Source organism: Rhincodon typus, chromosome 2 (assembly GCF_021869965.1).
Source record: "Rhincodon typus isolate 14 chromosome 2, sRhiTyp1.1, whole genome shotgun sequence".
Taxonomy (NCBI): Eukaryota; Metazoa; Chordata; class Chondrichthyes; order Orectolobiformes; family Rhincodontidae; genus Rhincodon; species Rhincodon typus.
The window spans coordinates 7,336,190-7,349,331 of record NC_063333.1 but is presented as its reverse complement, the minus strand read 5'-3'; the positions used below and the strand labels follow the sequence as shown (position 1 = coordinate 7,349,331).

At 43.5% G+C, this 13,142-nt stretch overlaps 1 protein-coding gene across 3 annotated transcripts in view; it reads left to right on the top strand.

The window, feature by feature from the left end:
• plcd1a (phospholipase C, delta 1a) overlaps positions 1–13,142 on the top strand; it is a 142,736-nt gene that overhangs the window by 89,933 nt on the left and 39,661 nt on the right. For all 3 annotated transcript variants that reach the window (XM_048614600.1, XM_048614602.1, XM_048614605.1), the window contains exon 2: positions 10,658–10,822. In XM_048614600.1, the coding sequence (XP_048470557.1) occupies positions 10,658–10,822 (165 nt within the window). The remainder of the gene's footprint in view (positions 1–10,657; positions 10,823–13,142) is intronic.

Sequence of the window (13,142 nt, the reverse complement as noted above, 5' to 3'; positions counted from 1 at the left end):
CCAGCATCTGCAGTTCCTACTATCTCTGGTCAGAGAGCTTGCTTCTTTAATGTGGGCCTTTCTAGGGTGCATTCTGCTATCAATGAGACAAGAAAACCAAATACTGCTTTCTGTCTCATCAATCAGATAAAAGTCACCATAATTCCAGGGCTCCTCTCTTAATAGAGAGATACCTGTTTGAGTTTAACCTGAGGGTCCCAATGCCTTGGGTGAAGGGTGGAGTTGAGAAGGCAGGATAGATGGTAAATTCAGCTGGTGCAGGAATTGAACCTACGCTGTTAGCATCAGACTACATTGCAAACAAGCATCAAACCAACTGAGCTAACACATCTCTTTGGTGCTGCTCTGAAATCCATGGGTCCTGTCCCTGTGATTCCTACACTTGCAACACCAACCATAGCAGCTGGTGAAATGTTAAATTAAAGTCTGGAATTGAAAGCTACCCTCTGTAATGATGACCGTGAAACTATCATCAATTGACTGTTATCAGATGGATTTGTATGACAATGTCGTTTCAAGGAGGAAATCTGCCATTCTCACTTGGTCTGGCCTACAAGTGGCTCCAGACCTCCGCAAAAGTAAAATACTACGAATGCTGGAAATCTGAAGCAAACACAAAATGCTGGAGAAACTTGGCAGGCCTGGCAGCTTCTGTGGAAAGAGAAACTGAATAAACGTTTTGAGTCTGAGTCTGATATAACTGTTCTGAAGGGTTGGACGATTCCGTTTGATTGGAACATGGTGAATAAATCCTTTCCTCAAAAAAAGGAGGAAGACAGAAAGCTGGAAACTGCAAGCTGGTTAGCTTAGCATCTTCCCCATGATAGATGTTAGACGCTATTATTAAAATCATAGAGCACTTCAGAAGTTCAAGGTAATAAGGCTGTACCAACATGGTTTTGTGAAAGGGAAAATCATATTTTCCCAACGTATCAGATTTTCTTTGAGAAAGTAACATGGGCTGGGGATAATGGAGAACTGGTGGATGTGCTTAGATTTCTAGAAGGCATTTGATAAAAGTGTCACATCAAATGTCATTGCTGCAGAAAATGAAATCTGAGGGTGTAACACATTGCCATGGATAGAAGCTTGTGTCACTATAATGAGACAGGCATAAATGAGTCACTTTTCTGGTTGGCATCTTCTGGTGTGATACAGTGATCAGTGCTGGGGCCTCAACTTTTTATAAATGACTGGAAGTGAGAGGGGAATGGTTGTCAAATTTGCCGGTGATGCAAAGATAAGTAGAAGAGGAAGTTATGATGAGGCAAAAGGAAGCTATAAAGGGATAGGTTATGGGAGTGAACAAAGATGTGGCTCTTGGAGTATAATATGGGAAAATGTGGAATTGTAAAAAGGAAGCATAGTATCTAAAGTGGAGATTGTTAGTATGGGAACAGAGAACAGATGACAGTCATATGTTGAAGGGTAATTGGGTAGAACTTGACCGAATGCATGTGTACACGAGGAACAAATAATCAGTGGGGTTGGAGTTGGTATTGTGACAGACCAAAGAAAAGCCTGACCAGAAAATTATACACTTGGACTCGAGCTAACCAATATTTTAAGCCCCGGTATCTATCAAACGTTTTAACTTCTTGCATAACCAGAATTTATCTACTTCTACCTTTTTAAAAACACTAAAGTCTGTTTTCACTGTGCCTCGAGGAAGAGTTCCAAAGATGGAGGACTCAGACCAAAACGAGTTTTTTTCAAATCCCCTTACAATAAGCAAGAAATCAGGAAAGCTGATGGAATGTTTTTCTTTTAACACATGACCATCATCTGTTCCCTATTCCACTTGGCCTCGGGCATCCCTGCCAAACCATACTCGATAGTAAGTTAGTAGGGGTCAATGGCATTGTGCAGTAATCAGAATAGTGATTAATCTTTATTGAATAGTGGAGTCGGCTGTAGTGACTTGGTTGCTTACTTCTGTTCCTAATTCATATTTCTGTATGTTCTTTCCCTTTCTACATGTTTCTTAATTCCCAGAGGGACCCAAAAGCCATCGTTTTTTTTTTCCAATTTTGAATACTGAGCATTCACGTTGCATTAAGGTAGAGAATTCTTCAAAAACTGTCTTTTTGAAGAAATTTCTCATGCCAAAACGACCAGCCCATTATTCTAGAAGTATGAATACTCCCCCCACCCGCTACCCTAATTGTCTAGCTGAGGAAAACAGCCTCAAGTATCTGACCTGCTAATCTCTCAAAAGTTTTATACATTTCCATGTGTGTTCCTGCAATCTCATCTCATAGGGCAGTCTACATTCCCTGGGAATTGATCTAGTCAAATGCTATGCCTCAGTTTTATATAGACCTCTCCATGTTTGTACACCATATGCATTTGGCTCTGCCTCTGTTGATGAATCATTTGGCAACTGTGACTGTTTCAATCCCTGCCCTAAACAGCCCCTAACCCTTGTGGAGCTTCCCCACTGCTTGCTTGTTTTGAACCGCAAGTGTAGGATAGGATTGTGTTGCCTCAGATCTGCTGTGTCTGTCGAGGAAGAGAATGTTGCAAAAAAAAAAGCCTCTTGATCAGTGATGAACCTAAAATGACATGTATTCTACTTTGCGTTACCTCAAATTATTTCAAAGATTTGAAGGAATAGCTTTTGATTTGGTTTAGACTGTCGCCTGATTGAAGCACAAGCCCCAGGTTCCTGCCCTTCCCCCTGCACCCCGTGATGTGATATTTTTACCCGTTTTGTAGAGTACCAGTTTTCCGTTGTGACCGTTTTCCCTAGGGACAGATAGGCAGCCAGGTATCTGACCGATGGACTTCCTCATCTTCATGCTGCTGCTCCTCAGCCTGGCCGTGAGTGGACTTGCTATCCTCCTTGGCTGGTGGGTCCACTCCAGAACAGAGTCCGACAGCGAGAGTGCGGAGTCAGAAAGTGGGAGCTCCCCCTCCATCAAGGGGAAAGCAGAAGCTGAGATTGGGGGAGCATCCCCCGACGATGGCATAATGCAGACCAACATTGATGGGAAGGATTGGAGGCCTAAGAACCTGGAGCTTGGAGATGGGAATTTAGATCCTGGTCTTGGGAGCCTGGTATCAGGAATTGAATGCCTGGGGCCAACAGTTGAAAGTCTGGAGTCAGAGGCTAGGGACCCAGAGTCGGTGGGCAGGGGCCCTAAGCCTAGGACTGAAGATATGGTGTCATTAGGTGAGGGCCTGGGGCCTGGTGCTGGGAACCTGGAGTTAGTGGATAAGGACCCAGAGACAGTGGTTAAGAGCCCAGAGCTTGGGGCTGGGAACCAAGACACTCTGGATAGATGTACAGATCTTGGGGTTGGGGGTCCAGAGACTCTAAGTAAGGAACCAGAGCTTGGGGATGAGAGCCCAGACACTGTTGGTAGGAGACCAGAGCTTGGGGGTGAGTGCCCAGACACTGTTGGTAGGAGACCAGAGCTTAAGGCTCAGGGCCCAGATCTTGGGGCTGAAGACCCAGACACTCTATGTAGGGGCCTGGAGCTAGTGGGTGGGGAGACAGGAACTGGGGATCCAGGGACAAGAGTTGAGTGTCTGGATCCCAGAGTTCAGAATGTGGATCCTGGTGTTGAGTGCCTGGGGCCAGGAGTTGGAAGTCAAGATTCTAGAGGTCAACAATTGGTTATGAGAGGTGGGAGGCAAGATGCAAAAGGCTGGAGGCAGAATCTGAAAAATGGAAGTTGTGTTTTGAAGAGTGAAAGAAAGACTCCCAGTATTGGGAGTGGGGCTGTGAGGACTGGCCATGAGAAACCAAATGGTAGGAGAAGGGATGTGAGGAATGGAAGAGGGGAGCTGAGGGGCAGGAGACAGATGACCAGAGGAGGGAAAATGAAGAAGCCCAGTGCTAGAAGTCCAAAATTGAGAAATTGGGAAACAAAGCCAATTGGCCTGGTCAAGGAGAAAGAAGATTGGAATTCTATGTCAAACAGCAACGGGAAAGATCAAGGTAAACAGAAGCCATGTTAATCCTGATTATGTAATTAGATCTGTCTGTCTATCTGAGAGAGAATAAACGCAAGCATAGTTGCACTGTGAAGATTGATAATGTATCATTAAAAATGCAGTGTGAGCACAACTATCAGTATGTTTTACACAGAATTAGATGTGCAACCACTGACAAACATTACTGACATGAACGTGGACAAGTTTGAACATGTGCATTTAGATTGCAAGGAGCTTATCCCTTGTCTGCATATGGTAAATCTCCCAACAGCAGTATTGAACAAGAGAAACTTGTCGCTGAACCTTTTCATCTTGCACTCATCATGACACAAGCAGGAATGCCAAATTTCAAACGATCACAACTTTTTTTACTACAGGAGAAAAGGGTGCTGATTTGTTGGCAAGTTGTTGCCATGAGGAACTCAAGCTTCCAGAATGTTCAAAAAAAAGTGCAAGAATTTAAAATATTATTTCCATTTACAGAAAACCGTTTCTATTGTTTCTAGCAAGTGTAAATGAACCAGTTTGAACTTAACCAGTCTCAAATTGGTAGTTAGTGTACTATCAGCAAATAGTAGGCAGCACTTGCTGAATAACCTTATCACAGAATCATATCTGACAGATGCTTTGGGTTTTGCAAGTACAGACTAGTCGAGTATGGTCTATATTTTGCTGATTTACAAACAAAAGAAGGAATGTTTTGTTTGATTTTGATCAGCCAATCTGTGACCTGCTTGCACTTAAGTGAGCTATTGTCGTACACGAGGGCCCATCCTCTGCAAGCGAAAAGACCATGTTCAAGTCTTGCATATTTTTATTTTTAATTACCAGGGACTTTGGGCAGCTTCTAGATTCCTGTTAGTGTCTTAATGGCCATGGCTTACATAATCAGTCGACTTGCCATCCAATTAGTGCCCTTTTTCCTGTTTTACAAGTTGTTGTGATTGTTTGTTTGTTTGTTTGGAACGTTGCATTCTTGTATTTATCCTGATGAGTGCAAGATGAGAATCTTCAGTAAGATTCACATTCCAAACTACAGAAGTAAGCTGTACATAGCTTATTCTCTCTCCTCCTGATATTTTTTCAATTTCACTTTTCTGCTCCTCAGTTACTAATCATTTTCTCTTTGCCCTGATTGGGATCTTGCTTTAATTGCAACTTGCAACCCTCCTTACTACAATCATGAGGATGGAGTTGCTTGTATTCCTGAACTGTGAAGTAGTTCTGGTCGTTTTAACGATGTTCATATATTCATGGAGTGGTAGCAAACTACTGGGTGAGAAATAAGCATCAGATAAAATGTGAATATTATTGCAAAGGACCAAACCTAAATTACAAACAGTAAGAGCGCACCTCCACTTTGGTACTTTCTGATTCTCTGACCCAGGGGGTGGAAAATGGTGAGAGTTTTGCCACTGTTATTGGTGATCTCCACTCCAGCCTAAACACTACTGGTCCTCTCTCCTTGCCTTCCTTACCTCCTAAATGCTGTTATCTTAATGTGGTCTTTGCTGGCCACCCAATTCCCACTTTTGACTGAACAGGAGCTAGTTCAAAACAGTGCCTGGATCCTAACTTGCAACAAATCCCTCTCCACCCATCCATCACACCTGTGCTTGCTGACCTGCACTGTCCTGTTGTCCAACAGCATCTGGATTCTAACGTTCTCCTCCCAAATTTTCAAATTGGCCTAAGTTGTTTCCACTCTGGGGTCTTTCTTTTATGGAACATGGGCTTTGCTGGCAAATAATTTATTGCCTGTCCCTAATTGCCCTTGGACTGAGTTTACAAGGCCATTTCAGAAGGCTTTTAAGAGTCAGCCACATAAGTCTGAAGCCACATGTAGACTTAAAAGGTAAGAATCATAGAATCCCTACAGTGTGGAAGCAGGCCATTCAGCCCATCAAGTCCACACAAACCCTGTGAAGAGCATCCCACCCAGACCCCCACACCAACCCTATCCCTGTAACCCTGCATTTCCCATGGCTAATCCATCTAGTCTGCACATCCCTGGACACTAGGCAATTTAGCATGGCAATCCCACCTAATCTGCACATCTTTCGAGTGTGGGAGGAATCTGGAGCACCTGGAGGAAACCCACACGTAAGGAAGGCAGATTTCCTTTCCTAAATGATGTTGGTGAATTAAATGGGTTTTTACCATCATTATTAATAATCTCCATGATGGTGACTGTGACTTCATAGCTTCATAGTCCAGATTTATTAATTGATTTTAAATTCCACCAGTTGCCACACCCCCAGATCTAGGGCTCAGGATTACTAGCCCAGTGATCATTACCACTCCTTCACCATCTCCTCCCTTTAATTCTGTTCTGTGCCACATGTTTGATTTTCCTTCAGTGTACCAGTGGCAGCCATGGATTCATTTGTCTTGGTCCTAGGCACTGGCACAAAAGCAGAATTCTATAGATGCTGGGACTTTGAAATATAAGAGAGAAAATTCTGGAAGCACCCAGTAGGCCAGGAAGAGTCCCATAATCCTGAATCTAGAGGTCTATCCCTGAACCGGTTTGCATTCCTCCTTGAGGATACCTACAAAAACCTCTCGCATTGATCAAGATTTTGGTCACCTGTTCTAGTATCCACTTACGTGACTGAGTGAGTGTCAGTCTTTTGAACAGGTTCCCAGGGACTGACCCAGATGTTGTACTGTGTTAAGCCACTGCCTAAGTGCAAGTCGTTCATGTTGTTAGTATCCTGGTGAGTATTTATACTTGTTGCTGAAGTACCATGTTCCATTGGTTTTGCTGGTTTAAGGTGAAGAGTATAATGTGATCGCAAGTTGCGATTTGACTGCTGCTATGATGTATGGAGCATGTCTGGAGTGTAAAGCACTGTCCAATGTAGAAATCACACCACCAAGGGACACTTCATTTCTAATTTTTTTTTTGTAATTTGCTCACAAACTGTGGCTTTTGGCTAGGCCAGCATTTATTGCCCATCTCTAATTGCTCAGTAAAGAAACGTAGTAAATATGCGCAGGAGTACACCATCCGGCCCTTCAAGCCTGCACCACCATTTGATACCATCGTGGCTGATTGCACAATCTCAGTATCCCATTCCTGTCCTCTCCCCGTACCCCTTGATCCTTTCAGCCACAACAACCATGCCCAGCTCTAATATATCTAATGAACTTGCCCCAACAACTTCCTGTGGGAGAGAATTCCACAGGTTCACAACTGAGTGAAGAAATTCTTCTTCATCTCAGTCCTGAATGGTTTACCCCTTTATTCTTGGCTTGTGACCCCTTGTTTTGGACTTCCCCAACACTGGGGACATTCCTCCTGCATCTAGCCATCAGGATTTTATATTTCTAAGGTTCCCTCTCGTTCTTCTAAATTCTAGTGAATACAAGCCCAGTCGATCCAATCTTTCCTCATGCCAGTCCTGCCAGAGCTTTCACCAGACTCCCTCAATAGCAAGAATGTCCTTCCTCAGACTAGAAGACCAAAACTACATGCAATACTCCAGGTTTGGCCTTACCAAGGCCCTGTATAACTGCAGCAAGACATCCCTACTCCCTATACTCAAATCCTGTCAGTACGGAGGCCAGCATGCTATTCGCTTTTCTCGCTGCCTGCAGCATCTGCATGCCAACCTTCAGCGACTGTTCCACCATGACAGCCAGGTCTCGTTGCACCTGACCTTTTCCTAAACTGCCACCATTCAGATAATAAATCTGCACCTTCCTGTTTTTGCGACCAAAGTGAACAGCCTCCCATTTATCCACACTATATTGTATTTGCCCATTCAGCCAGTCTGTCCACGTCACCCTGTAGGCTCTTAGCGTCCTCCTCATAGCACACACTGCCACACAGCTTAGTGTCAAGAAGGTTGTGGTGAGCTCACTTCTTGAAATACTCCAGAAATGAACAGGGCCCAAAGGCCTGTGCTTTTTTGACTTGGTTTTGATGCTGTAAATTAGGCTTAACTATACAGTGTCAGATTGCTATGTCTATTTACTCACAGATTAAATGGGAACAGGAAATATTCTTTGAGCTATTGAGTTTTCCTTCTGTATATTGTCTTCCATTTTCCAGAATATCATCAATCAAAAATCTTAAATGCTAAAGTTTTAGATCATGATCACCCTTTGTGTAAAAGCCCCCAAGCAATGAATTGATTCCCAAAGAATTTTGCCTCTGCTCCAGTACTTTGTCTGATAATACTGTACTCACATTTTTCTCTCTTCCCTGATTTCTGCTTGACTGGATGAGTGTTAGCATTCTAAGTTGAAAACCATCCTGAGCAAAGCAGCCCACTTGGTTGGCATCCCAACCATATAATGACAAATTCATACTTTTTCTCTTTTCAAGGTGGACTGGGGCTGTAATGAGCACTGTCTATAAGATAAACTGCAGCAACTCAGCACAGTCCCTTTTTAATGTCCCAATGTCACAAGCCAGTGACTTTCTACCATCTAGAAAGCCAAGTGCAGATACATGGAAACATCACCACTTGCATATTCCCCTCCAGCACGTGTACCATCCAAATGTGGAAATATGCCAACATTCCTTCATTGTCACCGGGTTAAAATCCTGGGACTCCCTCACCGTTTTGCAGGTGTCCCTACAACCCAAAGTCTGCAGCAGTTCAAGAAGGCAATTCACTACCACCTTCCCCAGGGTAATTTTGAGATGATTTGATTTATTTATTGTCATGTGCAGTGAAAAGCTTTGTTTACGAGCAGTACAGGCAGATCAAAGTAAGCAAGGACATACAGATCATAGGGTTGAAAATAAGTCTTAGAGGCAGACAGATTATGTTGCACAGGGCATGTGCTAGGCAAGATCAGCATTATTTGAAGTTAGAGTCCATTCATCAGTCTAGTAACGGTCGGGAAGAAGCTGTTCCTGAACCTGCTGTGCGTACCTTCTGCCTAACAGAAGTGGTTGTAGGAGAGCATTACTGGGGTGCGATGGATATTTAATGTTGGCAGCCTTTCCACAGCAATGAGCCATGTAAATGGAGTCCATGGATGGAAGGTTGGCTTTCATGATGGTCTGGGCTATGCACACCACCTTCTGTAGCTTCTCACGGTCCTGGATAGAGCAGTTGCCATACCAGGCCATTCTAGTCAGTGACACACTCGCACTGCAAATGATTTCTTTTTTGGAGAAAAAGAACCAATGGATGGCCTTTAACCTAACTGATATCCTACCCCTCTCAGAAGGGTGAATGGTGTGGTTGTTAGCTTACCTACTTTTTCAACCACGAAGATGAACTCTGTATGGCATTTACCAAGAAACAAGTCGCAGTCCAGTGTCCTGAACTATTAGTATGCAGACATAGCAAGTGAAATATTACTACAAATATACAAGGCTTTGTGAGGCTGCATCTGGGATCCTTTGTATGGTTTGGTCTCCTTTAAGAAAGAATACAGTTGTTTTTGAAGCTGAAGTTGCATTTGACTGACACCTGAGGTGGAAAGATTTCATATGTTTATGAGCTTAGAAAAATGGGAGGTTATCTTATTTGAAACATAAGATCGAGGGGACTCGATGGGGTAGACGCGCAGAGAATGTTTCTGCTTGAGAGAGATTAGACGTAGGGTAACAGTTTAAAAGTAAGGGGTCTCCCGTTTAAAGCAGATGAGGATTTATAGGGGAAGTGGTTATGTAGCGGCAATGTCATTGGACTACAAATCCAGACTGATGTTCTGAGGATGGGTTCCGATGTTGGATGGTGAAATTTGAATTCCTTTAAAATCTGGAATAAAAAGCTAGTCTAATGGCAACCACTTTCAATTATTGTAAAAACGTAATGCCCTTTAGGGAAAGAAATCTGCCATCCTTATCCAGTCTGGCCTAGATGTAACTCCTGATCCACAGTGATGATTGACTTTTAATTGCCCTCCAGGTAACTTGGGATGGGCAATAAATACTGGTTTAGCCAGCTATGTCCATATCCTATGAAAAAAAAATTCTCTGAACTTTGTTAGCTTTTGGAGTCCTCTTACCGAAAGACCAGTGGAGTTAGATTCTTGATTGGCAAGAGAATGAATGGCTATTGCAGGTGGTTAGACCGGAATCTGGAGATGAGATAAAGCAGGAAGCAGATCAACCATAATATTATTGAAAGGCAGTCAGGCTTGAGGGGCTGAATAGCCTTCCCCTCCTAATTCTGGTTCCAGCTTCAAGGAGTACTAGTGTTCCCATTGTTGGTGTGTCATCCCTAGGGAATTGGCTTGACCTGAGGCTGTGCAATAATGCAGTGAATTTCCAATAACAGATTAGACAAGGGAAAAGGCCACATCATGACTACTCTCCAGATATGAATGTCTCAGCTGCTGGTGCTGCTGGTGGGTTTTTTTTTATTTTTACATCTTGGTGACTGCAAGCTGACCACTGCATTTGCCTGATCCAAGTTCAGTTCACTTTTTCTCCCTAGCGACTGACCAAGTGAAAGATATACCCCTGTCCCCTCCCCTCTATTCTTATTCCAGGGTTAAAGCGGCTTTGGTTTGATAAAGCTGTGATGCTCTGAAATTATTTCACCTTCTCTTTCTCCACACCCTTTCAAACTCCCCTGCTGTTGTGCTGCCGTCTCCCTTTCCGCGTTAGTCCATCCCCACCCCCAACTGCCTTTACTCCTGTCTCTACGCTGTCTTTCCCTTTTCCTGCTTTTCTCCACTTCCACTGCCCTTTCTCGTTTGTCTTTTTGACTTTTTTTTCCTTCTTCTTTTCCGTCACAAGGCTTCATCAACGATGATGACCTGAAAGCCATGCTGAAAGGTAGCAACCTACAGAAGATCAAATCCAGCTCCTGGATGAAACCCCGGTTTTACAAGCTGCTCGAGGACTGTCGAACGGTGTGGTACGACTCGCAAAAATTCCTGAAGTCGGCCAGGACCCAAATCTGTGAGTCTAACCTTGAAACTTTAAGACCAAACCTCCTTTTAATTTCCTTTTCCTTTTCTATTACATTTTATAAAGGTGCGGTGTTGGTAAGCTATTTGACTGCAGGGTCAAGTAGGAAATCACTTTTTTTGAAAGAAGTTGATGTGTTGCATTCATAGAGGTATGGAAATCTGGAACAGGGGGTCTGACCTTTTTAAAATGAAAACTAGGATTTTCAGAGGTGAAATGCTTATTTTTTCATTTTGTTCTTGGAGAAGGTTATGAAAATTTGTGGCTGTCTTCCTCCACAAAGCTATTAAAGCCAGAGGGGACGGAACTGAAAACATCAAAACTCTAAGATCAGTAGTTTTATTTTGTATCGTTTCATTTTATAATGGTCTTGTGGAATGTCCTGGGATGTTTCATTGCCTTTGAATAGGTACAAGTTGTTGAAACGGTGGCCATCTTTCACCGATCAGAGCTTCCTGCGCAGGGAACAGTGCATGTTCCAGGCCTCTCCATGTCCACAGCGGTCTCATCCAGTCTAGAATAAACTGGGCTTCTGTGCTTCACCCAGGGCACAGCAAGTGGGGAAACTTCAGAATGTGGTGGAGCCAGGACCATGTGAGCATCCTGCAGTTTGGATGGTTCGTTGACCTTTGCTGTGTCGCCATTTTGCCCAAAACACCAGAGAGGTGATCGTGATGATTCCATGCCTCAGGAACATGATGATAAACCTTCACTTGGGAGGCAAGCGATGACGAGGCTGAGTAATTGAATAAACACCAAAAGGCAGTCGATGGTGACTAGCAATTACAAACAACTCCTTTTGATAAAACAAAGCAGCCTTTGATAAACTTGGGATTTACAACTTGCTTTAAATCACCTTTCCACCCTTTGATCAGATCATTCAAGAGAATTGGTATTCAACTGCATCATTGCGTAAACCCTTTTGGGGATTCTATATGTTACTCCATGTTTCACAGCTTCTCTTGCCTTTATCTAGTTTCATATTTCATAGACTGCTGGGTACAGGAAGGATTCCAGAATTGCAACAGAGAGAATACTGGGGCAGGATTCAAAATACATGGATATGATGTGCAAATTCATCCTGAAAAATGAATCATGGGGGTGACAAATCAGAGTCTCCCCTACATGTGGAACTAAAATCTTGTAAAGGAGCTGCTTCTCTTCTGTGGTTGCTGCTGATGGACTGGGGGGTGGGGGACAGAAGGGAAGAGTTTGTGTTGGGGCATGGAGCAGACAGTTAACCAGGGGAGAAGGGTTGACTGGTAGGTGGGAGAACAGTGGCTACAAAGTGGGAGAGGGAGGGAGGCTATCAAAAGGAGTGAACGATTTTAAACTTGTCAAATATGCCCAGGATCCAGGAACCTCTTTTAATGCCACAGTGGTAACAAATGCTTCCAAATTAATGTCCTTTTTATGAAGTATGCATTTGTTTTATTTTTTGCAAAAATGTTTTTGTGCTAATTCCTACAGTTTTCAAAAAGAAACTGCATTCTAGGAAATGTAGGTTTCCTTATGTTAGCTTTCGGGTTTCATGTAGAGTTGATGATTATCGTCAAAATGCTGAATTTTCCAAAATAAAACCAGAAGAACTGTGAATGTTGGAAATCGGAAACAAAAGCAGAAATTGCTGAAAAAGCTCAGCAGGTCTGGCAGCATCAGTGGAGACAAAGCAAAGTTAATGTTTTGGGTGCAGTGACCCTTCCTCAGAACTGATGGCAGCTAGGAAGATGTTGGGTTTTATGCGGGAGAGGGGGTGGGGGGAGGAGCTAGGGAGTAAACGACTGGTAGGGATAGAGCCCAGAGTGAGAAAAGAACAGTTGGACAGACAAAGGAATGGATAATGATCAGGTTAGGAGGATGAATAGCCATTAATGGGGGCTGTTAGTGGCTAACAATGGGTTGTGTGTGATAACAGACCACGTGATAAGGCCTGGTGTGTGGTGGTTGGGTAAGGATGTGGGAATGCACAAGCCTGAAAATTGTTGAACCTGATATTGAATCCAGAAGCCTGTAGAGTTCCCAAGTGGAAAATGGGCTGCAGTTCTTCCAGCTTGTGCTGAGCTTCTCTGGGCACTGCAGCTGGCCAGGGAACAAAGTAGTGTGTTGAAGTGTTAGGCAACTGGAAGCTTGGGGTCTAGTATGCAGACAGAACGTAGGTATTTTGTGAAGTGGTCGCCTAGTCTATGCTTTGTTTCCCCAATGTAGAGGAGACCACATTGTGAGTAGTGAATGAAACAGACATAGATTGTGGGAAGTGCAGGTAAAGTGCTGCTTCACCTGGAAGCTATGTTTGGGGCCTTGGATACTGAAG